We start from the raw sequence: 27,852 nt of genomic DNA, 5'->3' as shown, positions 1-27,852 counted from the left end.
TTCTCTTATGTTGTCTCGTTATTTTATTTATCTGCTAGTTTGCGAACACCACACGGTGCCAGAAGTGGTCGCAAGAGGAACGCACCACCTCCCCTCCTCCCGGTGCCTCCTCCCGGTGCCCGTCAGCACGTTGCCTCCAGCGTGACCACGTCCTCGGGGTCCTGGGGGCCCGGCGGGGGGTGGCCCTCGTCCCAGGCGACCTGAGAGAGAGAGAGAAGGCAAGGGTCGACACCCCCGAACCCTCCCACGCCCCGAGGCCGGCAGGTGCAAACAGGGCGGGGTGGGGGGGGGGGGGACTATTGCTCGGCTGCGAAAAGGACACGATGCTCAGGGACAGAAGCGGGACACACAGGACCTCGGGGCGAGACCCCAAGGGAACAAAACCCCCGAAACAGGGAAATCCGGCCACACGAGGTGGACGTGAGCGCCCACAGGGTCGGGGGGACCTGGAATCCGATGGAGGTGATGCTTAATGCGGACAAGCTCTCCTTTGGGGGTCATGAGAATGCTCTGGAACCAGACGCAGCTGGTGGGGGGCACAACGCCCCTGCCTTGGGCCTTTGGAATAGGTGACAGGGGCGGGAGGGGGGGGGGCGTGTGACTTAGGTTTCCACAAACCTGTCATAAATGGAAATAATGCGTCCCTGTGACGCTCACCCCAGCGGACACCCAGGAAGCCCTCCCTTTTGCCCGGCGACACCACGGGAGGCCCCCTAAAGTCCCCCCCTGCCTGCCCCGGGCGCCCCTCGGGGACCCCGCAGGCTGCCGTGGCCCCGGCTGCCACCGGGCGACACAGTCCCCCTGTGAGATCAGGCTCCGTCCAGCCTGGACGCTGGGGGCCGCCGGGGGCCTCAGGGAGCCCCCCCCCCCCAATTTAAGGGACAGGGAGTGACCCTGCCCTGGAGCCTCTGGAGGGAGCACGCTGGAAACCTGAGCTGGAAACTTGAGCGCACTGCAAGCCCCGTAGCCTCGCCCCAAGTTTCTCCGTGGACCCTAAGCACCCCGCGAGGGCAGCCTGGGTCGTGGAAGCCGCGGGGGTGGCGCCCCGACGGGGCGTTTTGGGGGTGTCCGACCGCCTCCTCAGAGGGAGCGCTTGGGCTGACGCATGAGGACGCGAAGGCGGCTGGATCAGGAAGTAGGGTCTTTGCTCCTGTGACGGGAGGTGTGGTAATGGGGGGGGCGGTTGCCGGCGCCCACAAGCTCCCCCCGAGGAGGGGAACCACCAGCACCGAAGGACCAGCCCCGGATCTGCGGCAGGGAAACGAGCCACACGCCTGCTCCCGGGGACTGGGGTGGCGGACGGCCGTGCGTCTCCAATGCCCAGCATTTCGGCTTTCGTGGTGAGCGCCCACGCGCACGGCCTCGGGTGCTGGAGGGTCGTGGCCCCTCCGCTGACCCCCCGCCCACCGACAGCGCACCCCCGGACTGCCCCCACCGCCAGAGACACCCCCGCCCCCACTCCCGGGACCTCACACGGCGCTGGCAGCCGGGAGGGGGCGCGCCCACCTCCTGGGTGTAGACGGAGGGGTCACTCACCCCCGGTGTGGGCATGAGGGCCTTGGCGATTTCCTTCTTCACCTGCGGGATGGGAGGGAACATCTTGCGCCTCACGGAGAACCTGGCGGGGAGACGTACACCGTGAAGGGCCCCACGGCCTCTGCGCGTCCCTTCCTGGAGAAACGCAGCGCCCACGGACACCCGCCAGGCCTGGTGTGCACCTGCCGGACCAGCGAAGACGCGCGCAGGACTCCTCAGATCCTCTCCAAGTGCCCCCCCCCCCCCCTCCCCGGGTCTTCTAAAGCACCACAAAGTGTATAAGGACACCCGGAGTCTCCAGGTCCCCAAGAGGCCCCAGGGCTTTGATTTTGGTCCTTGAGTATCAGAGGGTCCTGGGGAGCACGCGGGGGAGGCAGAACGACCCGCCCCCATCGACCCGCCCATAGCCCCGGGGTCTCCTGGAGACTCCCCTGCTCCTGGGCTTGTCCAGAGCTGCGCACGCGTCGTTACCCGCCTGCTGCACCCCCACCCCCCCCTGCCCCGGAGGCTCACTGCCCCTCCCCGCCGCGAGAGGACCGTCCTAATTGAGGCCCCAGGAAGGGTTCCCTAACCGGGGACCCTGTGAGCAAGTCCCCAGCCGTGGACACGGGGACGGGACGTCCCGAATGGTGCTTTGTCCCCTTGGCGACCGCGGAGCGCAGCGTCTGGACCCGGAGGACTCTGGCTGGGACCCCCTGGAAGCGCGCAGTCTAGCAGTTCGTGGGACGGGAGGGTCCTTCCGACATCCCAGTGTGGCTGTGGGGCCGCTGACAGCGGCGGAGACAGCAGGAGACCCCCGCCCCTCCCCAGCCTTAAGCAACTTCGACTCCACTCCAGTATCTGGATTCGCGGTCTCTGGGTTCTCGGTCTCTGGATTCGCGGTCCCTGGCCACTCCCCAGGCTCCCGGGCCAGCGCCGCGTGGCCTTCTGCAAAGTCCGGGGTGGGGGGGGGGGGCGCTTACCGTTTGCAGAGGAACATGAGGACGAGCGCGGACAAAGCCGCCGTCCCCACCACAGGCCCCACCAGGGCGCCGCTGAAATCCTGCTCCGGGAGGCCTGGCGGGGAAGAGAAGCAGGTGGTCAGCTTTGCACACAGCAGGCGCTTCCGGGGTGGGGGGGTGGGGCTGCCAGCCTGCAGAGCGCTATGGGCATCCAGCTGGTGCGTACTTTGGGCTCACGCCCCCAGAACAGTCCTGTGGGACCCCTGGAGGGGGCCATTTAGGCAGACCCTGGCCTCGTGGGGTTCCCCGTGTCCCTCTGGGCAGGTTGGTTCGCTCAGGTGGCTGAGTCTAGGGGGACGGCCTCCTAGGGGGCCCCTAGGGACCCGGGAGAGGGTGCTGCGGGGTGTCCGGACCCCCAAAGAGGCCCACGTGGTGCCCCGGAGACCCGTGAACGGGACCTGATGGGAAGAGGGTCACAGGTGAGAGGGCAGTGACGGCTCGAGATGCGCTCAGGGGGGCCTGGGTCCCACGGCAGCGGTGCCGAGACGAGACGGCAGAGGACGCCAAGCCGGGACCCCAACGAAGGGTCCCTGCGCGGCGCGGGGGGCCTCGGCCACTCACCGAACCGCCGCGTGGGGCTCCACTCGCTCCACAGGTGGTTGTACATGTAACGCACCCTCACCCGGAAGGCGCTCTTGGCTCTGGTGGCGGAACTGGGCATCAGGTACACGTTCGGGTCCTGTCCCCTCTGGAAAACCTTGGAGACGGGAGGGGACTGTGCGTGAGGGGCGTTGTTGAAGGGTCGTCGGGGAGCAGGCCGGGGGCGGGGGGGGGGGTCCCCTGGGCTCTGAGGTCTGGGGTCCGTGCAGGGACCAGGCCGCACACCCCGCGCGGGGACACCCGTGCGTCCGGGCGCAACTCCGCACGTCCGTCTGGTCAGTCTCGCTCCGCCAAAGCCGGGGAGGTAAGGCCCCGCCTCCTCCCGCCGGGGAGGTTGACTCCGCTTCACGCCTGGCGCCCACAGCTCTCTGAGCTGCACCCACACCTCGGGCAGAGACCTCGCGCCCTCGGGACGCGGCCCGCGGTGATTCCGCACCGACCCCGTGGAGCCCCGTCGGCCCGTTCGCTTTCTGGAGGCACAGCCGGGCTCTGAATCGGAGCCGCTGGCCGGGAGGCGTCCGCTGTCCCCACCTGCCTTTCCCTGGCGCCACAGGGACCCGAGAGTGCACAGCCCTGAGCCCCAGGGCACCATGTGGACGGTCCTCTGCGCGGGGAACGCACTTGATCTCCCGGGCACGCGGCTGAAACACCCCGCTGTTCTTTCTGGGCTCTGCAGGCGCCCTGCTCCCGGCCGCCCACCCGCACGGCCCTGGGGCAGGAACGGGGGGCGGGGCAGACGAGGACCCAGGGAGCTGCCGGGCCAGCTCCTGCAGACGGACGCTGAGGGGGGCAGCAGGGATCCCCCCGCCCCCAAGGAGAGCCCCCCAGGCAGCGGGAGCCACACACACCGCCTGGCCAATGCCTGTGGTGCCCTGGATCTCAGCTGGCGTCTGAGCGGCGAGGGGTCCCAGACTGGATACCTGGCGCCCGAGGCTGGCCCCCAGGGGCGCCTTGAGACTGCACGGGACCCTCAGCCTGGTCCCGGGCACTGCAGGTGTGGTCCGTGGGGCAGCATCTGGCTAGCAGGGTGGGTGTCACCCGGGAGCCCGTGAGGCCCACGGGAAGCCAGGTGATGGATGGGAGACCATCTGCGGGATGGGGGTCGCTGCTGCCCTTGAGAGGATGGGGGGGCGCTCATGTCAGCATCTGAGGGCAACACTGACCAATGACCACACACCCCGTGGCTTAAGACCACAGACGGCATCCTTCCCCAGCTCTGGACACCAGAAGTCTGACATCCCGGAGGGGCAGAGCCGCTGATTTCCAGGCCGGGCAGGGCTGCTGAGATCCACGCAGGGAAGGGTCGCTGAGATCCAGGCAGGGTAGGACCCCTGAGATCCAGGCGGGGCAGGGCCCCTGAGATCCAGGCAGGGCAGGGCCACTGAGATCCAGGAGGGGCAGGACCACTGAGATCCAGGCCGGGCAGGGCCACTGAGATCCAGGCAGGAAAGGACCTCTGAGATCCAGACAGGGCAGGGCCACTGAGATCCAGGCAGGGCAGGGACGTTGAGATCCAGGCACGGAAGGGCCACTGAGATCCAGGCAGGGCAGGGCCACTGAGATCCAGGCAGGGCAGGGCTGCTGATCCAGGCAGGGCAGGACCACTGAGATCCAGGAGGAGCAGGACGGCTGAGATACAGGAGGGGCAGGACCGCTGAGATCCAGGCAGGGCAGGACCCCTGAGACCCAGGGTGGGGGGGGCAGGAGCACTGAGATCCAGGAAGGGGAGGACCGCTGAGATCCAGGAGGGGAAGGGCCCCTGAGATCCAAGCAGGGCAGGACCAGTGAGATCCAGGCAGGACAGGACTACTGAGACCCAGGAGGGGCAGGGCTGCTGAGATCCAGGAGGGGCAGGGCTGCTGAGATCCAGGCAGGGCAGGGCCACTGAGATCCAGGAGGGGCAGGGCCACTTAGATTCAGGCAGGGCCACTGGGACCCAGGCAGGGCAGGGCCGCTGAGATCCAGGCAGGGCAGGGCTGCTGAGATCCAGGCAGAGCAGGGCCCCTGAGATCCAGGCAGGGCAAGGCCACTGAGACCCAGGAGGGGCAGGGCCACTGAGACCCAGGAGGGGCAGGACTACGGAGATCCCGGAGGGACAGGGCCACTCTGATCCTGGAGGGGAAGGGCCACTGAGATCCAGGCAGGGAAGGGCCATTGAGATCCAGGCAGGGCAGGACCCCTGAGATCCAGGCAGGGCAGGGCCACTGAGATCCAGGCAGGGAAGGGCCACTGGGACCTAGGCAGGGCAGGGCCCCTGAGATCCAGGCAGGGCAGGACCCCTGAGACCCAGGGTGGGGGGGGGGGCAGGAGCACTGAGATCCAGGAAGGGGAGGACCGCTGAGATCCAGGAGGGGAAGGGCCCCTGAGATCCAAGCAGGGCAGGACCAGTGAGATCCAGGAGGAGCAGGACGGCTGAGATACAGGAGGGGCAGGACCGCTGAGATCCAGGCAGGAAAGGACCTCTGAGATCCAGACAGGGCAGGACCCCTGAGATCCAGGCAGGGAAGGGCCACTGAGATCCAGGCAGGGGAGGGCCACTGAGATCCAGGAGGGGCAGGGCCCCTGAGATCCAGGCAGGGCAGGACCACTGAGATCCAGGCAGGGAAGGGCCACTGAGATCCAGGAGGGGCAGGGCCGCTGAGATCCAGGCAGGGCAGGGCCACTGAGATCCAGTCAGGGCAAGGTCACTGAAATCCAGGAGGAGCAGGACCCCTGAGATCCAGGCAGGGCAGGACCACTGAGATCCAGGCAGGGAAGGGCCACTGAGATCCAGGAGGGGCAGGGCCGCTGAGATCCAGGCAGGGCAGGGCCACTGAGATCCAGTCAGGGCAAGGTCACTGAAATCCAGGAGGAGCAGGACCCCTGAGATCCAGGCAGGGAAGGGCCACTGAGATCCAGGAGGGGCAGGGCGGCTGAGACCCAGGCAGGGCAGGGCTGCTGAGATCCATGCAGGGCAGGGCCACTGAGATCCAGGCAGGGAAGGGCCGCTGAGATCCAGGAGGGGCGGGACCCCTGAGATCCAGGCAGGGAAGGGCTGCTGAGATCCAGGCAGGGCAGGGCCAACTGAGATCCAGGCAGGGCAGGGCCCCTGAGATCGAGGCAGGGCAGGACCCCTGAGATCTATGTGGGGTATGAACATTGAGACCCAGGAGGGGCAGGGCCGCTGAGATCCAGGAGGGACAAGGTCGTAGAGATCCAGGCAGGGTAAGACCCCTGAGATCCAGGCAGGGCAGGGCTGCTGAGATCCAGGCAGGGCAGGGCCACTGAGATCCAGGCGGGGCAGGGCCCCTGAGATCCAGGCAGGGCAGGGCTGCTGACATCCAGGAAGGGCAGGACCACTGAGATCCAGGGGGGGCAGGACCACTGAGACCCAGGAGGGTCAGGACCACTGACATCCACCCAGGGAAGGGTCACTGAGATCCAAGCAGGGGAGGGCCACTGAGATCCAGGCAGGGCAGGGCCGCTGAGATCCAGGAGGGGCAGGACCCCTGAGATCCAGGCAGGGCAGGGCCACTGAGATCCAGTCAGGAAAGGACCTCTGAGACCCAGGCCGGGCAGGACCACTGAGATCCAGGAGGGACAGGAACCCTGAGATCCAGGCAGGGCTGTGCCCCCTCCAGAGGCTCCGGGGGAGGCTCCTTTCTGCCTCTTCCAGCTTCTGGGGCTCCAGGCGCCCCTGGGCTCGTGGCCGCGTCCCTCCTGTCTCTGCCTCCTCCTTCATGTGGCTTCTCCTCTGTGTCTGTGTCTCCTCTTTGTGTCGTAAGGACAGTGTCATTGCATTTCGGGCCCCCCTGACCCAGGATGGGCTCATCTCCGATCCTTCAGTTACTGACATCTGCAAAGACCCTGATTCCAAATATGACCCCAGTGCAGGGTTCTGGGGGGACACAAGCTTTTCCGGCCGCTGTTACACTCACTACAACGTGTGAACTGCATCGGCCCCAAGGAGATCGTCTGGAAGGACGTTTCCCCGTCCGCGGGCGACCTGAGCTGAGTCAGGGGCAGCGGAGAAATACAGCGTCCCAACGCGAGAGTGAAACCCTGAGGGCCGCTACGGGGCTGGTTGGGACCCCACGGCCCAGATGGTCAGTGAACATGGAACCAGGTCTCCCCCCGCTCCCCCCGCTTTCCGGGCCCGCGCACGTAAGTCACAGAGAAAGGACGAGATACTCACACGGTTTGTTTCTGGGGAGCTCGCCTGTAAGAAAGGAAAAATGGTCAGTGTCTGCGTTTTCTGCACCGTGTGCAAGTGTGGGAACCTGCCTGGACCTCCTGGATCGGGATGAGGCAGCCTTGTCAGAGCTTCCTTACCTGCTAAAGAGAAAAGACCGGGAATGAGGGTCCGTACGACCCCTCTGTGGGGACACCTCAGTTCCAGGAAGGACAGCGAACGTATCAGAAATTCCTTCTCCAGGGAAGCGAGGTGGGACGCTCAACCAACTGAGCCACCCGGACGCCCCTGCCTTTTGTTTAATTTGCAGCCCTCAGGGACAGCACTTAAGAGGGTAGAGAAACTTCAACATCGAGTTCCGTCACTGTGACTCTACCGCTGGCTGGTGAATTTGTCCTGGGGACGGTGTGAGGGACGAGAAGGCGGCTCCGACGGTCGCATCTTGTCCGAACGTTCAGATGTCCGGCGTGGACTAACCACGTCAGAGGCCCGCGACCCACTCTGGGTGAGGTCCCCTGTCTACAGTCACCTGTGTTATCACCTGCCTGAGGTTACCTGTGAGGAACCAGTACGAGGTCACCCGTGTGAGGTCACGCACAGGAGCCCTGGGGACCAGGATGCCAGCGGGCAGGGCGGAAGCTGCACACTCTTGGCGGCCACGTCCAGGGTACGAACCCGAATCCAAGACCCAAACCTGGCCTCTTGGGAGGGTTTTCAGGACAGAAGGGACACCGCCTAACTTCCGTTTGGAAAGGTGCCGACAGGTGAGGGGTCCACACCCGGCTGGGCCTGGGGACCCCTCCACGCCTTTGAGGAGAGCGCCGGACCGTGCCGTAAAGGGCGCTGCGGGCTGTGGGACGGGGCCAGCGGCTGGCGCCGGCCTCGGGAACGTGGACACGTGGACACCCGGGGACAGATCGCGGACAGCAGATCACGCCTTGTGGCGGGTCCCGTGGGCAGGAGAGGCGCTCTTGTGGCGTGTGGGGGCCGTGCACGGATATTCCCAACATTCATTCATTCATTCATTCAGTGTGGAGACAGAGAAGGACCTCACACTTGGGGACAGAGGCAGAGCCTGTGGGCACAGGCAGCAGTCTGTGCAAAGGTCCTGGGGTCTGGGGTGCCCAGGACCAAATCCTATGTTGTGCATGGAGATTACTTGAAAAAAAAATTTTATAAACAATTTTCTTAAGTATGTCTGTTTTGAGAGAGAGACAGAGAGAGAGACAGCAGGGGAGGGGCAGAGACTGACGGAGAGAGAGCCCCCAGCAGGCTCCGTGCTGTCAGCGCAGAGCCTGATGCAGGGCTCGGACTCACAAACTATGAGATCCTGACCTGAGCCGAACGCAAGAGCCGAGGCTTAACCCGCTGAGCCACCCAGGTGCCTGCATAGAGGTTCCTTTTTAAGACCAAAAATGAATCTGCGCGCTTCACGCCCCAGGGGCAAACGGGACAGCACGCGCTGTGTGGGTCGTTCACGGACGCGTGGGTTCTTACCGGCGTTTGGATGTCCAGCTCGTAATACAGCATGTGACTCGAAAGGTCGAATCGGATCTCGGGATGTTCCCACCGGATGATGTGGTGCGACCGGTTGTAGGTGATGGTGATGTTCCTGGGTGGATCGTACTTCTCTACGGCAGCGAAACACGACAAAGTGTTTCGTGTTTAGCCCATTTGTTGTCTTTTGTTTTAAGTTTATTTATTTGGAGACAGAGGCAGACAGCAAGTGTGGGGGCTGGGGGTGCAGAGACAGATGGAGACAGAATCCCAAGCAGGCTCTGCACTGTCAGCACAGAGCCTGACCCGCGGTTCGAACCCACGAACCGTGAGATCATGACCTGAGCCAAAACCAAGAGTCGGACACTTAACTCACTGAGCCACCCAGGCGCCCTCGACCATTTCTTTTCTATGAAGGCCCCCCTCCAGGCATGTAAGAATTAAAATTAAATTAGTATGCTTTTCTCCCGCTAATAGAGTGCTTGTCAGTTTAATTTGCAATCCTCGCTACAGAACCTAAGAGTGTAGAGGAGAAGTTTTTTTTCTTGTTTTGTATTCCCACGCACAAGAAGGCTGTGATGTGCCTCTTGGAAGAAATACACGTATTAGAGAAGCATCCCCCCCACCCCCGGGGGCAGCCAGACACCGGTCACCTTGGACAGCGAGCCGAACGCAGGGCGAGGGAGGCCGCGACTTACCGATTTGAACGGCCTTAAATGGAGTGAAATCCAAAAACGGGATCGCCGTTTCCCTGCTGGTGGCGTTCACCAAGAAGAAGTAATTGTCCGTCCTCTGGGGTTCGCCCAGTTGGTCGAAATGGCAGCCCACGCGGGTCCCCGTGGGGCCGAGGATGTAATGGACACATTCCGCCTCGGCCTCATGCCTGTCACGTGCCAGGAGGGCGAGGGCAGGCCCGCCTGTGAGTCCTCGTGGGCAGCCATTGCCAGCCACCCCCCCCCCTGCAACCCAGAGAACCCACTGATGACAGGGGACAGTCCCGTCCCCCGAATGAGCGTAAAACCAGAACGCGATGTGCGTCCCAGGCGACCGGCCGGCACGCGGCAGGCACGGGCAGGGGCCCGCCCTTTGCAGAGCGAGGGGGTTACAACCCCTTCCGCGAAGCATTCAGTGTCCAAATGGGGGATGTCCTCGTCCCTAGGTCGGGAAGGGGGGCTGCACGCTGGGGCCAGGGGGCGGCAAAGTTGCCCGGTTCTCCCCCCCTCCCCCCAGGGGCCTGGCCGATGGGCGCTTTGCTGGGTGACTTTGGGACCTTTCGGGGAGACGCCCCCCTCCACCCTGGGGCCCTGAACCAAAGGCTGAGCACTTGACGTGAGGACCGCCGCGCGGGTCCCGGGCGCAGCGAGGGCTCCCGGTCACCTGGACGCCCAGGAGAACAGTCGATACTGGACGTCGGCCGGGGCGGCCGGGCCGGGCGCCCAGCTACAGTTCATGAAGCGCACGTTGTAAATGAGGCAGGAGAAGTTCACGGCTCCGGAACCTTCCCTGCCTGGGGAGACACGGCCCGAAATCCGTCGGTGCCCCGCGGGTGGGCCGGGAACCACGCGACCGCAGCTGACGGGGACCTCACCTGGGTTAGCAAAAGTCAGGACTTGGAGGAACACGTCCCCGTTGCAAGTGACCTTCACGGTCAGGTTGGCCCCCCTGTGCAGCACCGAGTTGGGGAAGGTGCAGACGTAGGTGTGGTCCTCCATCACCTGCAAAGGCCGCATTGCCTTGTCTGCAGGCGCCCCTGCCCCGGGGCTCCCGGCGGGAAGGGCCCAGGGCACCTGAACGCCGAGGGCACCTGAACGCCGAGAGCACTCCCGACGCCCCGCCAGCGCCCGGATGACATCGAACCTACAGCACAGATGTCACGGGAACGACACCCAGCCTGCATTTCTTTCCCCAAAGAATTACCGTCAGCAGGGACAGAGCACACCCTGACCCACGACCTCCGGGAAACCCCGCCCTCGCCTATAAGAACCAGCTCAGAGGTCCCGCGAAATCAGACGCATGGGGACACCGCCCTCTCTGCCATAATCCAAAGAGCTCACATCTGGCCCATAACGGCCAGGACCTGATTAACACCAACGACGTCCCTACTTCCACGCATACTTTCCTTCAAACACGTATCTTCCCCCAGTGTGCTGCCTTCAGCCGCCTCAAACCTCTTTTCCCGTCTCTTGTCACATCTGCACGATTTACTGCTGTGTGTGAAGAAAATAGTATACAAACTCCCAAGTCTAACTGCTGCATTGGGTCCGTTTTCTTCTTTCTATGAAGCCCCCCCCACCTCATGGCACTGAGAATTTTAACACCATGTAAAACCTGCCTCGCTTAATCTGTCTTTTGTCAGTCTAATTTGCACAGCCCCGTGGACATCACTTAAGAGTGTAGAGGAAAAGTGTTTCTGCACATCGGCACCAATAGAAAGTGTTCCCACTTCTCAGCCTGACTTTGAGGCTCTGCACCCTCTGTCTGTCTGTAGACTTACCATTTCCCAGACGCCTGATTTTGGGCCTGTTTGCTTTTCCTTAAATGAGGGGAGTCCCCCCACCCCCCACGCCAGGCCTGGGTGCAACTGGGATGAGGCACAATGTAGCCTTTTGTGTCCGGTGGCTTCCGTCACCCGGCAACATTTTTGCCAAGTTCATGCACATTGTTGCAGGTACCACCGCTGTGTTCTGCTTCATGGGCGAATGGCACTGTTCATTTCTCATCATCGTCTTTCCCCCGGGACCGTGGCGTCTCTCCCGACGGCTCCTACGTGGACCGGGATGAAACGCGGAACTGGAAAAAGGGGCCAGGGCGGCGCGGGCCCGCGGGGAGGCCGACAGCAGCCAGCCCAAGGCGGCCTCAAGTGCCAAACACAGAGCGCACTGAGGACACGAGATTAAAAAAAGCTCCAGAGGAAAACCAGACCACGTGCGACGAGAAAAGTCAGCACGGGCCGCATCCTGTTTGTCAAACCCCGGATTCCAGGGGTGCAGGGCCGCCCAGCGGGTGGACTCTGCCCATGTGGCTGTGATCCGGTGGAGTGTGGCCAGGAGGGAAATCATTACACGCACGCACATTTCCTCCTCAAGTTCAAAACCTAGGAAACACGGACCACCGTTAGCTCCCGCGTGTGCCGAACCGGGTGCAGGAAGTTCTCCTCTCCCGGGGGGAGCGGCTGGAGATCCCCAGGCTGCAGAGAACCCCAATCCGCCCTCCCATCCGGCTTGCAGGAGGGGGGCTGCCAAGGAAGGAATAAAACACACCCAAGTTCAGGAATGCCCTCCGATCGCTGCCTGCTGGGCCTCACGGAAAACCCCAGATCCCAGGGAGAAATTGTGCAATTCTGCGGCCGCGTTTTCTGAGTCTGCAGAAAAGCCCCCAGCTCCCAACTAAAAACAAAACAGGACTATTAAAAAAAAAAACCAAAAAACGGAATGAGCTGTTTCCTACTAAAGCCTTGGGAGAGGACAGAACTGACACATGAGGCGGTTTAAGATAAAGGTGGCCCCAGGAGGCGGCTCAGCGAAGGTCTCCTTCTAGAACATTCCCTTTCAAACCAGCGGGAAGGAGGAAGCTGCCAGCTACTTGAAAGCATTGCAACCTCTTTCTGCAAAAGAACGAGGTGGTTTTTTTTTTTTTTTCTTTTTCCTGCAGGAGAAAACCCTCAGATTTGTGCAGACCACACGGAAGGCAATGAACCACAAAATACACACTCGCACAAACGGGGGCTTCTAAGAAAACACAGCCAGACTCGACTTTCCGTTGCTGGCACGGCTCGGATCCAAGACCACCCACAGGATATTCCGAAAGGAACCAACTTCATCGAAAGAATTTTAAAAATGTGGGACGTCTGGCGGGCCCAGTCCGAAGAGGGTGCGACTCTTGATCTCAGGGTTGTGAGTTCAAGCCCCGCGTTGGGTGTAGAGATTTACTTAAAAATAAAACCTTAAAAACTATAAAAAAGGATAAAACGCCAAACGCCAGGCTCATATACTGAATTCAACGTGGTGTCTTTTTTTTTTTTTTTTACATTTATTTATTTTTGAGAGACGGAGAGAGCATGAGCAGGGGAGGGGCAGAGAGAGAGGGAGACACAGAATCCGAAGCAGCTCCAGGCTCCGAGCTGTCAGCACAGAACCCGATGTGGGGCTCGAACCCATGAACCATGAGATGGTGACCTGAGCCGAAGTCGGACGCTTAACCGACTGAGCCGCCCAGGCGCCCCGGAATTCAAGTTTAAAAAAAAAAAATTGTACTAAGCTCGGAGGCGCCTGGGTGGCGAAGTCGGTTTTCTCCCTCTCTCTGACCCTCCCCTGCTTGTTCTCTCTCTCTCAAAATAAATAAATAAACTTAAAAAAAAATTAAAAATTGTACTAAGCTTGTGCACGGTGTGTATTAGTGAGGCCGACCAGGGGGATGGGGAGGGGAAAACCTGATCATCTCAGCTGAGGTCCCAAAACAAGTGTTCAAGAAGGTGCAAATTCTGTGGGTGAAAAAAGCTTACATCAGCAAGAATTTAAGGGGATCTCTTTGACCTGACAAGAGACCTTTGTCTCTTTTCTTGTTTCTTTTCTTTTTTCTTTTCTTTTCTCTTCTCTTTTCTTTTTTCTCTCATTTCTTTTCTTTTCTTCTTTTCTTTTCTCTTCTCTTTTCTTTTCATTTCTTTTCTTTTCTCTTTCCTTTCATTTCTTTTCCTTTCCTTTTCTTCTTTTCTCTTTTCTTTCTTTTCTTTTCATTTCTTTTCTTTTCTCTTTTCTTTCTTTTCATTTCTTTTCTTTTCTCTTTTCTTTCTTTTCTTTTCTTCTTTTATTTTTTCTTTTCTTTTTTGCCCTTTTCTTTTCTTTTTTACATCAACGGCCACTATTGTAAGTACAGAAACACTGAATTTTTGAACTGTTTTCTTGAATTCACAACGAAAATTGAAACGGAAACAGAAAGTCCACACGGTTCTAGAGGAAAGAGCCACATTAGCATTCTTTCTAAACAGGACAAAATTCAGAGAACCGGATGCTTTCCCGAACACACTGAATTTATAAAAGAGGGTAAGGACCTGTGGACACGGAGCCCATAACATCAGTGGCTTTCCTGCACCACAGCAAACAGTTAAAATTAAAAAAAATTTTTTTTCAAGCCAGCAGAAGAATGCTATGAAATGCACAGAAATGACCAACAAGTTTTTTATTTATCTATATTTTTCATAATCATGAATTTTTATATTTATTTAATAACCTTGACATTTATTTTATTACTTTTTTTTAAGTTCATAACTTTTTAAAAAATGTTTATTTTTGAGAGAGAGAGAGAGAGAGAGAGAGAGAGAGAGAGAGAGAGAATGAGTGCAGGCGAGCGGGGAAGGGGCAGAGAGAGAGAGATCATGACCTGAGCTGAAGTCTGATATTTGACCGACTGAGCCCCACAGGCGCCCTTCTCTTCCCTTTTCCCTACCAGTTAGGTATACAAGGCCCTAACTTTACCTATTCATTGGGCTACTCTTTTTGTAAACTCCATATGCACAGAAATACATTTCCTCTCGCCTCTTCACCTCTTCATCGTAATCCTTCAGCAGGTTAATTCACAGCCCTCAGAGACAGAACCTAAGAGTGTAATGGCTAATTTTCCTTGCCCAACCTCCTAAGAATGAAACTGAGGAAGCATGTCAAGTATACGATGAGTGAACGAACAGAGACCAAAGACAAGGACGGAATCCAGACGGGACTGTTCTAACGTGAAGGGGGTGGGAGGCACGTAAGGGACAAATCCCTGTCTTTTCCCCTCCCCCTCACGGAAGGGGAGAAATCAAAGCAAAGGCAGGTGCAGAAAAGACCACTATTATATTCTCCCTCATACGCGGGATTTAGTGTGTAAGTTTTATGTCCACTATACGAAGGCAGGGTGCAAATGTCCCCAAAGGTGTCAAAGGTGGCATGACCCACCCCCACCTTCTCCTGGGCCAAGACGAGGGCAGTGACCCTTCCTGCCTGATGTGGAGAGCCAGCACCGAGAAGACACTGTATACACAGACCTCACTAAAATAACCCATATCTGCCATTAGGCTTGTGGCTTATTGCCCACTCCCGTCCCCACAACTTATTGGCCCCAGAAGCCAAAGTGCCCATTCCTCTGACAACCCACCTCTCACTCAGAATTCCTCACCCTCTTAAAAAGCTGGTACCAAACCTCCCTGCTCCTTGGGGTTTCCCTTCTTTCCTCTGAACCTTCATGGATGTAAAAAGTTACCATAGGAACAAATCTGTACGTCTTTTCTCCCAAAAAATCTGGCGTGTGTCACTTTAATTTGCACATCCCTATGCCAGAGCCTAAGAGGATACAGGAAATGTTTTTTTTCTTCCCGGACAAAAGCAACAGGGGTGGAAATCGAGGCAGGCCAGGGGCACAAGAGTCGTCTCACAGGAAAATTCCGGATTCACAGGGCGCAAAGCCACAAGGCGTGAGCCCCGGACACTCACCTGTGGGCCCACCGTGGCGGAATAGGCAGTCGGCGTATCTATTGTGCATTCCTGGTCACTCACGTTTCTTGTGTACGTCCAGGTTAACGTTTTTTTCCTTGAATCCAGCTGCATGTTTATAATAGGGGATATTTTGTCTTGCGCTGTGATTAAAAAAGCAAAAATGAAAACACAAACCCTTAGGAGGAGCCGGAACCCCCACCTGCCCCCCCCCCCCCGCCCCCGGTCATGTTCTAGGAACAGGGGAGACGGTTTGCAAACGTCGGGCACGGCAAATTCACACAACGTAACATTGACCATCTCAAAGTGAAAAACTCAGGGACCTGTACAAGCCCACAAAAAGACGCTCAGAATCCGTAGTCGTTGGGGCGGGGGGAGGGGGGAGGTTGCGAATCAAACCCACAAGGTCAGAGCGCGTGGGGGGCTCAGCGGGTTGAGCGTCTGGCTCTCGACTTCCGCAGTTTGTGAGTTCGACCCCTGCATCAGGCTCTGCGCTGACAGCACGGAGCCTGCTCGGGATTCTCTCTCTCTCCCTCTCTCTCCGCCCCTCCCCCACTCGCGCTCTGTCTCTCTCTCAGAAATAAACGCATAAACTTTTTCTTCAAGGAACGAGCTGAAAAAAAAAACTAAGAAAACGAACAAACCACAAGGATGTCACTTCTTGCCCGTGAACTTAGCTATACTAATAAAAATTCGGGAAATACAGAAAATAATCAGAAAAACAGACAAATTGGGCAGAGCAATAATTTGAAGACTACGGAAAATAATTTGAGAGACACGAGTTGGCTACAGTCATAATTTGAAAAATACGGAAAAATACAGAGGCACCCGGCTGGCTCCGTGGGTGGAGGGTACGACTATTAATCTCCGGGTTGTGAGTTCGAGCCCCGTGCAGGGGGTAGAGATTACTGAAAAATAAAATCCTTTAAAAAAATAAAAAGAAAAGAAAAACATAGAAAATAGTTTGAAAACTACAGCGGATCATTGGAAACATACAGACAAGTTAGCGATCGTGACGATAATTTGAAAATTTCAGAAAAATACAGAAAATAATTTATAATTAGCCACAGTGACAATAATTTGAAAAATGCACAAAATCATGTGAAAACTACAGAGAAGGGGCGCCCGGGGGGCTCAGTCGGTTGGGCGTCCGACTTTGACTCAGGTCCTGATCTCGCAGTTCGTGAGTTCGAGCCCCATGTCGGGCTCTGTGCGAACATCAACTCCAACCCAATCCCAGGATCTGCAGCATCTGTGAAATGGGATCGGGGGGACCCGAGCCGAACTCCAGAGTCACACACTTGATCGGCTGAGCCCCCCAGACGCCCCTGGGCACCCCGTTTTCCTGGGCCACCTGCGGGAACATGTCTACATCCTCTCTGGCACCTTCCGGTGGACGTGTTGCGGGATCGAATCTTCACCCTTGGGTCCCTGATTCTGCCCGCGAATAAATACCTGTAGTTCGATTTGCAAAAGGACCCCTTCCCCTAGCAGGGCGGTCTCGGGGCCGGGGGACGCTTTAGGTCTTGGGGGAGGGACTTCTGTCCCCTTTGGCATCACGGGGGTGGGGGGGAGTGACAATCCCACCCCGTCCCGGGGCGCCTGCCTCTACCTACCCGGCCGTGGTTGTGCACAGCATGCCGACTTCAGGATGACCAGGAAGGTCAGAAGATCCAGCACGGCCGCCATATCCCAGCCCCAAAGCTGCACCTTCACAGGAGACACCAGGTCAGAGGTCAGATCCCCAGCTGCCTCCCCCCCAGGGGTGTCACCGCTAATGAGCTCCTGGCCGCATCCCTGGCCCTTGCTGGTCACGTCCACATTCCTGCTGCTGAGACGAAAAAAAATCTTTTCCCGGTAACCTCTTAGGTTCTGTACCCGATGCCCGCAAATTAAACAGATGAAAGTTTAGCAGACACACCAGTTTTAACTACACATATACACACGGGGTCTCAGAAAGAAACATGCGGCTCAGGGAGACGGACGGATGACCAGGGCTTAGAAGCCATGTCAGATTCAGCCTGGGAAAAGGGGTTCCGGACTTTCCGATGGGGACGTACAGCTCTGGGGAAACGCAAAACAGGAAACGCAGGAAATTCATGGCCATTAAGGTCTGTCTTGTTAATAAGAGTCTCTCACATGATGAGATGTCTCTGGGTGTAGTTCTCCCCGTACGGAAACATCTCCACCATTAGAACATCCATTTACGGGGTGCCTGGGTGGCTCAGTGGGTTAGGCGTCCAACTTCCTGCTTCTGCTGGTTCTCAGTGGCCTGTCCCTCCAAATCACCCCTGTGCCCAAGAGGGAAACTTTGGGGTGACGCGTTCTGGTGCCCTTCAAGGCGCACCTGTCCTGGGTCAGCCCGAGGGGGGAGGGGGGCCTGTCTGTGCCTCATCCTGGACCTCGCCTGCCTCTCGGTTCACGTCGTCCCACCTTCCCTTTGGGGGGTGGCCCTCCCATGCCACCGACGCCCCTCGGGGCCTCCGGGGTCCTTTTAGGGTTCTGGGGGGTCAGGACCCAGAGGGCGTGCTGTCATCGTGGAAACGTTTACCAGCACGGAAGGAAGCGCAGTCACGCGTCCGGGCCACGAGGCGAAGTGAGCCCTCGGGGCGGGGCCTGTGCGGAGTCGGGCTCCCCATGAACACAGAACCCCAGGGGCGGCCCTTCGAGAAACCCAGAGCCGACAGAGACGGGAAGCCGGGCCCAGCGATAAAGTCCCAAAGCGCCGTTTGAGGCCCAAGGACGAGAAAAGGCTTTGAGGGGGAAGAGGTCATTTTCAGCCTCAGGGGGTCTGACAACACTGGGGGTGGACGTGTCCCTTCTCCAAGAAAGGGGGTTCGGGGGCTGGATAGAGTCCCCTAAAATTCACGAGTTCAAACCCTCAGCCCCAGGACCTCAGTGGGGCTGTATTGGGCGTTGGGCCTTAAAGAGGAGACGAAGGGAACATGAGGTCACTGGGTGGCCCTGGTCCCTCAGGACTGGGGTCCTTAGAGAAGAAGAGGTCAGCACACAGACAGACAGAGGGACGGCCACGTGAGGACTCAGGCACATGGTGTCTACGTGGTGAGGAGAGACACCTCAGGAGGAACCAGCTTCAGCCCTGCCTGGACCTAAGACCCCCCCAGCCTCGGCCCTGCCTGGAGCTCAGCCTCCCAACCTTGGCCCTGCCTGGATCTCAGACCCCCAGCCCCAGCCCCTCCTGGATCTCAGACTCCCAACCTCATCCCTGCCTGGATTTAAGCCTCCCAGTTTCAGCACTGCCGGGGCCTCAGAATCCCAGTCTTGGCCCTGCCTGGAAGTCAGACCCTCAGTCTCAGCCCTGCCTGGATCTCAGACCCCCAGCCTCAGCCCCGCCTGGATCTCAGACTCCCAACCTCATCCCTGCCTGGATTTAAGCCTCCCAGTTTCAGCACTGCCGGGGCCTCAGAATCCCAGTCTTGGCCCTGCCTGGAAGTCAGACCCCCAGCCTCAGCCCTGGCTGGATCTCATACTCACAGCCTTAGCCCTGCCTGGATCTCAGACCTCCAGCCTTGGCCCTGTGTTGACCTCAGACACCCAGCCTGAGCCTTGCCTGGATCTCAGACTCCCAGCCTCGGCCCTGCCTGGACCTCAGACTCCCAGCCTCAGCCCTGCCTGGATCTCAGACCCCCAACCTCGGCCCAGCCTGGATCTCAGACTCCCAGCCTCATCCCTACCTGGATCTCAGACTCCCAGGCTCAGCCCTGCCTGGATCTCAGACCCCCAACCTCGGCCCAGCCTGGATCTCAGACCCCCAACCTCGGCCCAGCCTGGATCTCAGACTCCCAGCCTCATCCCTACCTGGATCTCAGACTCCCAGGCTCAGCCCTGCCTGGATCTCAGACCCCCAACCTCGGCCCAGCCTGGATCTCAGACCCCCAACCTCGGCCCAGCCTGGATCTCAGACCCCCAACCTCGGCCCAGCCTGGATCTCAGACCCCCAACCTCGGCCCAGCCTGGATCTCAGACCCCCAACCTCGGCCCAGCCTGGATCTCAGACTCCCAGCCTCAGCCCTGCCTGGATCTCAGACACCCAGCCTCGGCCCTGCCTGGACCTCAGACTCCCAGCCTCAGACTCCCAGCCTCGGCCCTGCCTGGGTCTCATACCCCCAGCCTCAGCCCTGCCTGGATCTCAGACTCCCAGCCTCGGCCCTGCCTGGATCTCAGACACCCAGCCTCAGCCCTGTCTGAACCTCAAACCCCCAGACTCGGTCCTGCCTGGATCTCAGACTCCCAGCCTTGGACCTGCCTGGATCTCAGACCCCCAGCCTCGGCCCTGCCTGGAGCTCAGACTCAAGCCTCAGCCTCCCAGCCTCAGCCCTGCCTGGATCTCAGACTCACAGCCTCGGCCCTGCCTGGAGCTCAGACTCATAGCCTCGGCCCTGCCTGGACCTCAGACTCCCAGCCTCAGCCCTGCCTGGATCTCATACTCACAGCCTCAGCCCTGCCTGGATCTCAGCCGCCCAGCCTCAGCCCTGCCTGGATCTCAGACTCCCAGCCCCAGCCCCTCCTGCATCTCAGACTCCCAGCCTCAGCCCTGCCTGGATCTCAGCTTCCCAGCCTTAGCCTTGCCTGGATCAGTCTCCCAGCCCCAGCTCTGCCTGGATCTCAGCCCCTCAGCCTCAGCCCTGCCTGGATCTCAGACCCCCAGCCTCAGCCCTGCCTTGACCTCAGATGCCCAGCCTCAGCCCTGCCTGGATCTCAGACTCCCAGGCTCAGCCCTGCCTGGATCTCAGACTCCCAGCCTCAGCCCCACCTGGATCTCAGACTCCCAACCTCATCCCTGCCTGGATTTAAGCCTCCCAGTTTCAGCACTGCCGGGGCCTCAGAATCCCAGTCTTGGCCCTGCCTGGAAGTCAGACCCCCAGCCTCAGCCCTGGCTGGATCTCATACTCACAGCCTTAGCCCTGCCTGGATCTCAGACCTCCAGCCTTGGCCCTGTGTTGACCTCAGACACCCAGCCTGAGCCTTGCCTGGATCTCAGACCCCAACCTCGGCCCAGCCTGGATCTCAGACTCCCAGCCTCGGCCCAGCCTGGATCTCAGACCCCCAACCTCGGCCCAGCCTGGATCTCAGACCCCCAACCTCGGCCCTGCCTGGATCTCAGACACCCAGCCTCGGCCCTGCCTGGACCTCAGACTCCCAGCCTCGGCCCTGCCTGGATCTCAGACCCCCAACCTCGGCCCAGCCTGGATCTCAGACCCCCAACCTCGGCCCAGCCTGGATCTCAGACTCCCAGCCTCGGCCCTGCCTGGATCTCAGACACCCAGCCTCGGCCCTGCCTGGACCTCAGACTCCCAGCCTCAGCCCTGCCTGGATCTCAGACCCCCAACCTCGGCCCAGCCTGGATCTCAGACCCCCAACCTCGGCCCAGCCTGGATCTCAGACTCCCAGCCTCGGCCCTGCCTGGATCTCAGACACCCAGCCTCGGCCCTGCCTGGACCTCAGACTCCCAGCCTCAGCCCTGCCTGGATCTCAGACCCCCAACCTCGGCCCAGCCTGGATCTCAGACCCCCAACCTCGGCCCAGCCTGGATCTCAGACTCCCAGCCTCGGCCCTGCCTGGATCTCAGACACCCAGCCTTCGCCCTGCCTGGACCTCAGACTCCCAGCCTCAGACTCCCAGCCTCGGCCCTGCCTGGGTCTCATACCCCCAGCCTCAGCCCTGCCTGGATCTCAGACTCCCAGCCTCGGCCCTGCCTGGATCTCAGACACCCAGCCTCAGCCCTGTCTGAACCTCAAACCCCCAGACTCGGTCCTGCCTGGATCTCAGACTCCCAGCCTTGGACCTGCCTGGATCTCAGACCCCCAGCCTCGGCCCTGCCTGGAGCTCAGACTCAAGCCTCAGCCTCCCGGCCTCGGTCTTGCCTGGATCTCATACCCCCAGCCTCAGCCCTGCCTGGATCTCAGACTCACAGCCTCGGCCCTGCCTGGAGCTCAGACTCATAGCCTCGGCCCTGCCTGGACCTCAGACTCCCAGCCTCAGCCCTGCCTGGATCTCAGACTCCCAGCCCCAGCCCCTCCTGCATCTCAGACTCCCAGCCTCAGCCCTGCCTGGATCTCAGCTTCCCAGCCTTAGCCTTGCCTGGATCAGTCTCCCAGCCCCAGCTCTGCCTGGATCTCAGCCCCTCAGCCTCAGCCCTGCCTGGATCTCAGACCCCCAGCCTCAGCCCTGCCTTGACCTCAGATGCCCAGCCTCAGCCCTGCCCGGAGCTCAGCCTCCCAGCTTCGGTCCTGCCTGGATCTCAGCCGCCCAGCCTCCAGGACCAGGAAGGAATAAATGTCTGTTCTGGATCCTGCTCCATGAGGGGTATTTGTTCCGGCTGCCCGATCTGAGTCGTACAGCAGAGTCACCAGGAAAGCAAAGGGGGCCGATGGGGGGCCATGTGCGTGTTCACGGGCCTCCTCAGCATCACCTGGGTCTGCACTGTGAGTCCGAGGGTGGGGGCTCCTGTCAGGACCCTGGAGGGGGAGCCTGGTGGGCTTCCTGGTGCGTCCAGAGGTGGGTTCAGCAGGCAGAGGTGTGGCTCTGTGGGCCCCCACCTCGAGACGGACCAGCCTGCAGACAGACCCCGGGGATGGTCGGATGCACCCTGTGACCCCAGAGCATCCCACAGAGCAGACAGAATCTGAACTCGGCACCCGGGGGCCTCCTGGGAACACGGCCGAGCCGCGTGCCAACTCCTGATTTGTCCTTAAATGGCCGCGTTCACGTGCAGGCCGTGTCCCTGAGTCACGGAAGCTGGATGTGTTGCCGCCCCCTTTGCGTGGCTTTGCCCCAAGGTCGTGCCCACCAACGCTCCCGGACACCCCGTTTCTTACACACGTCTCAGTGCAACAAACAGGGTCCCCTTTCTTTCCGTTTGCACGCCCGCGCCTCGCGTCTGCAAGAAACCTCCCCCGCCCTCCCCGCCCGAATCTGATGCAGCTCCTGGGTATTTGCAGCTATGTTTTTCTTGTCCACCGTCGGGGGCTGTCTGGGGAGGTGAGACCGTGTCTTGCCCCCGACAAGCGAAAGGACACCCCCAAACGGTTCCCTGCACATCCCTGCGCCCCTGTCCTCCCTCCCGTGTGATTTTGAAACAAAACCTCAGCTCGACTTTCCATGAAAAATCTCCGTGTGTGTACGTGAACTAACTTGGATGTAAACTTAAAAAATAACGATATAAAAAGGGCGCCTGGGGGGCCCCGTTGGTTGAGCGTCCGACTTCGGCTCAGGTCGTGATCTCACGGTTCGTGAGTTCAACCCTTGCATCAGGCTCTGCACTAACAGCTCGGAGCCTGGATCTGCTTCGGAGTCTGTGTCTCCCTCTCTCTCTGCCCCTCCCCCACTTGCCGTCTGTCTCTCTGTCTCTCCCAAATACACATTAAAAGATACAAAAACATATAACAATAAAAAATAAGAAAGGAAGAAAACAAGAGAAACGTCTGTGCATTTTTCAGCGACCAGGTGCTTCACCACGTGACCCCAGGACCCCAGGGTCGTTCTCACTCTGAGAGTATTAACCCGTCACGAAGGGGGGTTCCCTCTATCGACGCCTACATTTGCTACTGGCTTCCTGTCTTTCCTGTGGGCTCCAAGGACCCGTCCCCAGGCTTCGGCAAGGTAAGCCCGCTCTCCGGCCACCGGCCACTGATGACACCTGGCCCCTTCCCAGGCGATCGGCCCGTCTTCTGCGATGGGAACCAGGGTTGGCCTCAGGCCTCAGCCACCCCATCTGCCCCTTGGTCCAGAGCCTCCAGCCCCGAGGCAGGACGATCGCAGAGGTCAGCGTGCACCTCGGGGACGACCCGAGGGCTCGCCCACGGCCGGTGGCTGTGAGTCACGGCCTGGGTGCACCTGCTCCCGACGTGGCCTCGGTGGTCGGCTTCCCCAGTCGCACCCTTCCCGGGTGTCACCTCGCCAACCCCTGCAGCCTGGGTCCCCACCTGCGCCACGGTCTCAGACCCGTCTGTATCAGAGACCAGCGCTCGGTCAGGGATGCTCCCAGCCGTCTCCACCCTTCCCTCCGGTCCTGAGCACCCCCTGCCCTGGGACAGCAGCCCCCCGCCCCCACCGACGGGACGACGTCCACTTACTGGCCCCTCAGCTCTCGGCTCCTCTCTTGGGCCGTCTCAGCACTTTTGGGGGACGCTGTCCTGCCTGGGGGACAGGCAGTGACGATGACAGCAGACGAGCAGGGTCCCCGAGGACAGACTCTGGGCACGGACAAAGAGACACGGCCTGGTCAGGAGCCTGTGCTGCCCGGAGACCCTCGCATGATTCATCTGGACGCACGTCAGCCGTGTCCTGCCCGTCAAGGAGCAGCAGCCTTGTTATCTCGGGACAGGAAGCGTCCCCGACGTGTCCAGTGTGAAGCCGGCCCTGTGCCGTTTATCAGCCACTCAGGGTTCCTGTTTCTACAGCCCCGGGTCTCTGGACACTTGCCCAACGGGGTCCGTCTGGGGAGCGCAGGGGAACCAGGGTCTCCGTGCTGGGCTTCCTGTTCTGGAACCTTCTGTGCGCCCCCCCCCCCATGTCTGCTCCTCTCATTCAGGGGGAGGCAAGCCCACTGTCAGGATTCACGATCTCGTAGACGTTGGGGCGTGTGGGGTCTGTCTCGTCTACACCACAGGACAAAGTGGTGTTCGACACGAGCAAAGAAGGCCATCACTGGGTGTCATGGGAAGGGTTGTCCCCAGGCGGACGTGGTTGTAAATACGGGTCTTGGCACATGCATGCCATTGAGTGGCTTACGTCATCCCCAGCCATCTGCACTGCTAAGGCTCCTGCTGTCTACTTCAGGAGCGGGGCTGGGGGGCGGTGATCTCTCCCTCCCAACCCCACAGCTAAGTGGGACGTTTCCAGAGGACCGTGAGTCCCGAGACGGTCGGCGGTCTCTGTCTGATTTGGAATCTGCTGAATCGGCAGGCGGGACCTACGTCGGGGTCAGGGCTCCTCAGCCGGCCCTCGGATCGACAAACGCCAAGGATATCGCCGTGTCTGGGGTCGTCCGAGGCACGGCACGTGGACGACACAAGGGACTGGAATGCGAAAGGCCTTGCGACCATGGGGTTGACCCTCTAGGCCAACGGTGGGAGCGAGGAGGTCCTACGGAGCAGTAGAGGCAGCTGTGCAATATTCGGGGACGCAGGAGGCACCTGGCGTAGGAGCCTTGGGGCAGGGATGCCCTCGGCGGGCAGTGCGGGTCTAGAAGGTTCTAGAACACAGAAACGGTCCACAGTGCCGAGCATTCTCTCCGCCAAGAGCCGACGCGGGGGATTTGGTGGTCGAGTCTCGGTGTGTTTGAAAGGGTGTTGGCGAAGGGATCCGTTCCCGTGTCAGAAGGGAAATCCCATCGTGAGGGAGAGAATCCTGGCTTCCTGTCCGCGTCTCGTTTACGTTCTAGAGGCGCTTGGATGGTCAGTCGGTAAAGCGTCTGACTTTGGCTCAGGCCAACATCTCACGGTTCGTGACTTCAACCCCTGCATCAGGCTCTGTGCTGACGGCTGGGAGCCTGGAACCTGCTTCGGATTCCGTGTCTCCCTCTCTCTCTGCCCCTCCCCCGTCACACTCTGTGTGTCCCAAAAATAAACATAAAAAAATTTTTTTGATAAAAAAAAAAATCTGCCTCTGCCCCTAGACACGTATCACAGAATTCGAAAAGATCACCATTGTGGGTTGAACGTGCATTGGGGTTTCCACAGCTCACACCCTGGCCGGAGCTCGCGAGGGGCCTCGGGAGATGCACCTGCCTGTGCGCTCGTGAACGCCCAGGAGACGCTGAATTAGGAGGCCGCTGTGTGCCTCTGGAACCACCTCCGCTGCTGGCACTTTGCTGACGGCTCTGGGACGCCCCGGGGCTCGCCAAGACGGTGACCGTCCCTTTCGGTTAGCGGCCTCCGCGTTGAGGAGTGCTGGGGGCCGTGCAGGGAGGGGGCCTGGGAGAGCGTGGCTCATTCTGGGTTATAACACGCGTTGTGCGAACGGCGGGTCCCCGGGGCTGCGGGTGGGGACGGCCCGGCCGTCTTGGGCGTGACGGTGGGTCCTGTCCCAGAGAAGCATCGCGGGGGACCCTGGGGTCCTACAGGTCCCGCAGCACGTGGGGGCTCGGGCCAGCAGCCAGCCGTGTGCGGGAGCCTAGAACCTTCCACGCCTGCTGCTGACTCCACGGAGACGGAGACGGAGACGAGTTACAAGCGTCAGAGGTCGACAAGGCTACAATGTTTCTAACTGAAGGCTGCAGACCCGGCAGAACGTTCCAAGCTGGGATGCAGTGCGGTCGAATGCAGGAAACCGCGCACCCCCTCCCCCGCACAGCCCCTGACGGCCTCACAGACAAACGTTTCCCTGTCCACACCCGCTGGTGGTTAAACCAGTGGGTCCGACCTTGGAAAATATTTCATCTCAAGTCCCAGCGGATGAATCGGAAGGGATAGGACTCGTCCCCACCCCCCACCCCCACCCCCCCCCCTGCTTCTCTGGCCTCCGATCTCCCCACCTTGGCGTCTATGAAAACGCTGAAGACGATGTGAAAATGACAGTTTCACCAAAACTTTGGGCTTTATACGAAGACATGGATGGCCAGGGGGTCCATGGGTGGCTGGAGACGGGCTGGGGCTTTGGGGACTCACCCACGGGGGAGGGAGTCCTCACGAGAAGGCTGGAGTTTGTGTCCCCAGAATATATGTCCCTGTTCTAGCTCCCGGTACCCGGGACGGGGACCTGATTTGGAAACAGGGTCTTTGCAGATGTGATGAGGGATGTAAACAGAGCCCATCCTGGATCAGGGTGGCCTTAAATCCAGTGACAGGGGACCTTACAAGAGAAGAGACACAGACACAGACAGAAGCCACGTTAAAACCAAGGCAGACACGGAAGGGACGTGGCCACAAGCCCAGGGATGCCGGGAGCCCCAGAAGCTGGAAGAGGCAGGAAGGACCCTTCCCTGGAGCCTCTGGAGGGACCACGGTCCTGCCCCTCCTGGATCTCAGCAGCCCTGCCCACTTTGGATCTCAGTGGCCCTCCCCTGCCTGGGTCTCAGTGGTCCTGCCCTACCTCAGTCTCAGCCGCTCTGCCCCTCCTGGATCTCAGCGGCCCTCCCCTGCCTGGATCTCAGCAGCCCTGCCCTGCTTGGATCTCAGGGGCCCTGCCCCCTCTGGATCTCAGTGGCCCTGTCCCTCCTGGATCTCAAGACGGCCTCCCACGAGTGCCACTGTGTCCCCAGGTCTCATTTCCTGGGGGTGAACTCCCCATGGGCTCAGATCCCTCCCCTGCCAGCCGCTCAGCCCCCCCGGGTGCCTTCGCCTGACGCTCTTGACCATGGGAGACCCTGGGGGCCGAGGTGGGCCCCAGACCATTATCTCAGGAGCACAGGCACGAGGGAGCCTTCCTCCCCACAAGTGGTGTGGCCCCACCTGTAAGAACAACGGGGCTGTGAGAACCACGGCTCCAAGGAAAACCCTAAGGTCTGGGCCTGGCCCCTGCCGCCACTCTGGTCCTTCTGACCCCCAGCCTGCGGCTGGCCGGTCCCCACAGCCTACGGCCTTTGCAAGGTATGGAGCATGAAAGTATTCCTCTGGGACTCGTCCTAGGATTTTCTTCTCCGGGAAACCTCAGGATGTGCCCTTGAGGTCGTCACCTGATTAGACGAGGCCCACCCCCCATGTGATGCCACCTCTCTTTACTTAAAGTGAGCTGCTTGCGGATTTTTGGTCCCACCTACAAAACACCCCTCAGTGAATGTTTGATTGAATAACGGAGTGGGGTAGAGGGCTGTCGCCCAGAACTCTTAGCTGGTTGGGGAATGAAAGAATCACGGCCAGAGACTCCTCCTTCTGAGTTTAGATTCCCCACAACACCGTCCACGCTTCCAGATGAGAATGAAATGCAGGGAGTCTGGGCCCGTGCTTCCAAATTCATACTAGCAGGATAATGACTGATATCACATCTGCTCGCGAATCCAGGAAGTGACTCTAAAACATGCTCAGGGTCAGAGGAGAGGGAGGCTTGGGAGGCAGAATGGAGAAGCACCTGTGGGAACCCGTGAGGTGGGGTGAGTCGGAGACTCGGCCGTGAACTCCTCCAAGAGTGTTGGGAGCTGCTGTGGAACAAAGAGCCGGGACTAGGAGGTCTGCACCAGCCCCTCCCCCCGGGGCCGGCCCGCCTGAGCCCAGAGGAGCCCGTGGGAAGGCACAGGTTGGGCGTGGGGACTACCGTCGGGAGCGTGTGCCCACTGCCCTGGCGGGGTCACCTAGGACTGGCACAGGGGACCCACTGGACGGCACATCATGATGAGTTCACCCTTTAAATAGTTCCGTGACGGTCATTTCATGTGGATGGGCATCACATGGATGGGCAACAGCGCCCCCCTCCGTCCCCATTATTCAGTCAAACACTCACTCGGGCTGTTTTGTAGGTAGGACAAAAAATCCACAAGCAGCTGACTTGAAGAGATGCTAGTTCACATGGGGGGTGGGCCTCGTCTAATCAGGCGAAGACCTCAAGGGCACACCCTGAGGTTTCCCAGAGAAGGAATTCTGCCTCAAGTCTGGAGTGTCCCTTGCTACATGCCCACCTGCCCGGC

At 59.9% G+C, this 27,852-nt stretch overlaps 1 protein-coding gene across 1 annotated transcript; it reads right to left on the bottom strand.

Annotated features, from left to right (window-relative positions):
- Nucleotides 1-111: 111 nt before the first annotated feature.
- On the bottom strand, nt 112-23,631 carry LOC109256168 (granulocyte-macrophage colony-stimulating factor receptor subunit alpha-like). The gene is made up of 12 exons (XM_019431181.2): nt 23,366-23,631; nt 16,886-16,979; nt 15,270-15,412; nt 10,394-10,520; nt 10,183-10,312; nt 9,504-9,688; nt 8,806-8,939; nt 7,312-7,335; nt 3,099-3,234; nt 2,499-2,592; nt 1,507-1,618; nt 112-200 (listed from the first exon to the last, which is right to left on the bottom strand). Exons 2-12 carry the CDS (start codon nt 16,956-16,958, stop codon nt 123-125), a joined length of 1,236 nt encoding a protein of 411 aa, XP_019286726.2. The 5' UTR covers nt 16,959-16,979; nt 23,366-23,631; the 3' UTR covers nt 112-122.
- Between the last annotated feature and the right edge of the window lie 4,221 nt (nt 23,632-27,852).

This window comes from Panthera pardus, unplaced genomic scaffold, assembly GCF_024362965.1.
Source record: "Panthera pardus isolate Hobbes unplaced genomic scaffold, ASM2436296v1 HiC_scaffold_27, whole genome shotgun sequence".
NCBI classification, from domain to species: Eukaryota; Metazoa; Chordata; class Mammalia; order Carnivora; family Felidae; genus Panthera; species Panthera pardus.
The sequence above is the reverse complement of the archived record's forward strand: the minus strand, read 5'-3'. Positions and strand labels throughout refer to the sequence as shown.

Bases quoted from the DNA above. Each gene is read 5' to 3' on its own strand.
- LOC109256168 (XM_019431181.2), bottom strand. From the start codon at position 16,958: ATGGCGGCCGTGCTGGATCTTCTGACCTTCCTGGTCATCCTGAAGTCG. The intron at 10,313-10,393 runs GTGAGGTCCCCG...GTGTCTCCCCAG, and splicing joins CCTGACTTTTGCTAACCCAG to GCAGGGAAGGTTCCGGAGCC. The intron at 9,689-10,182 runs GTGACCGGGAGC...GGCACGTGACAG, and splicing joins CTGTTCTCCTGGGCGTCCAG to GCATGAGGCCGAGGCGGAAT.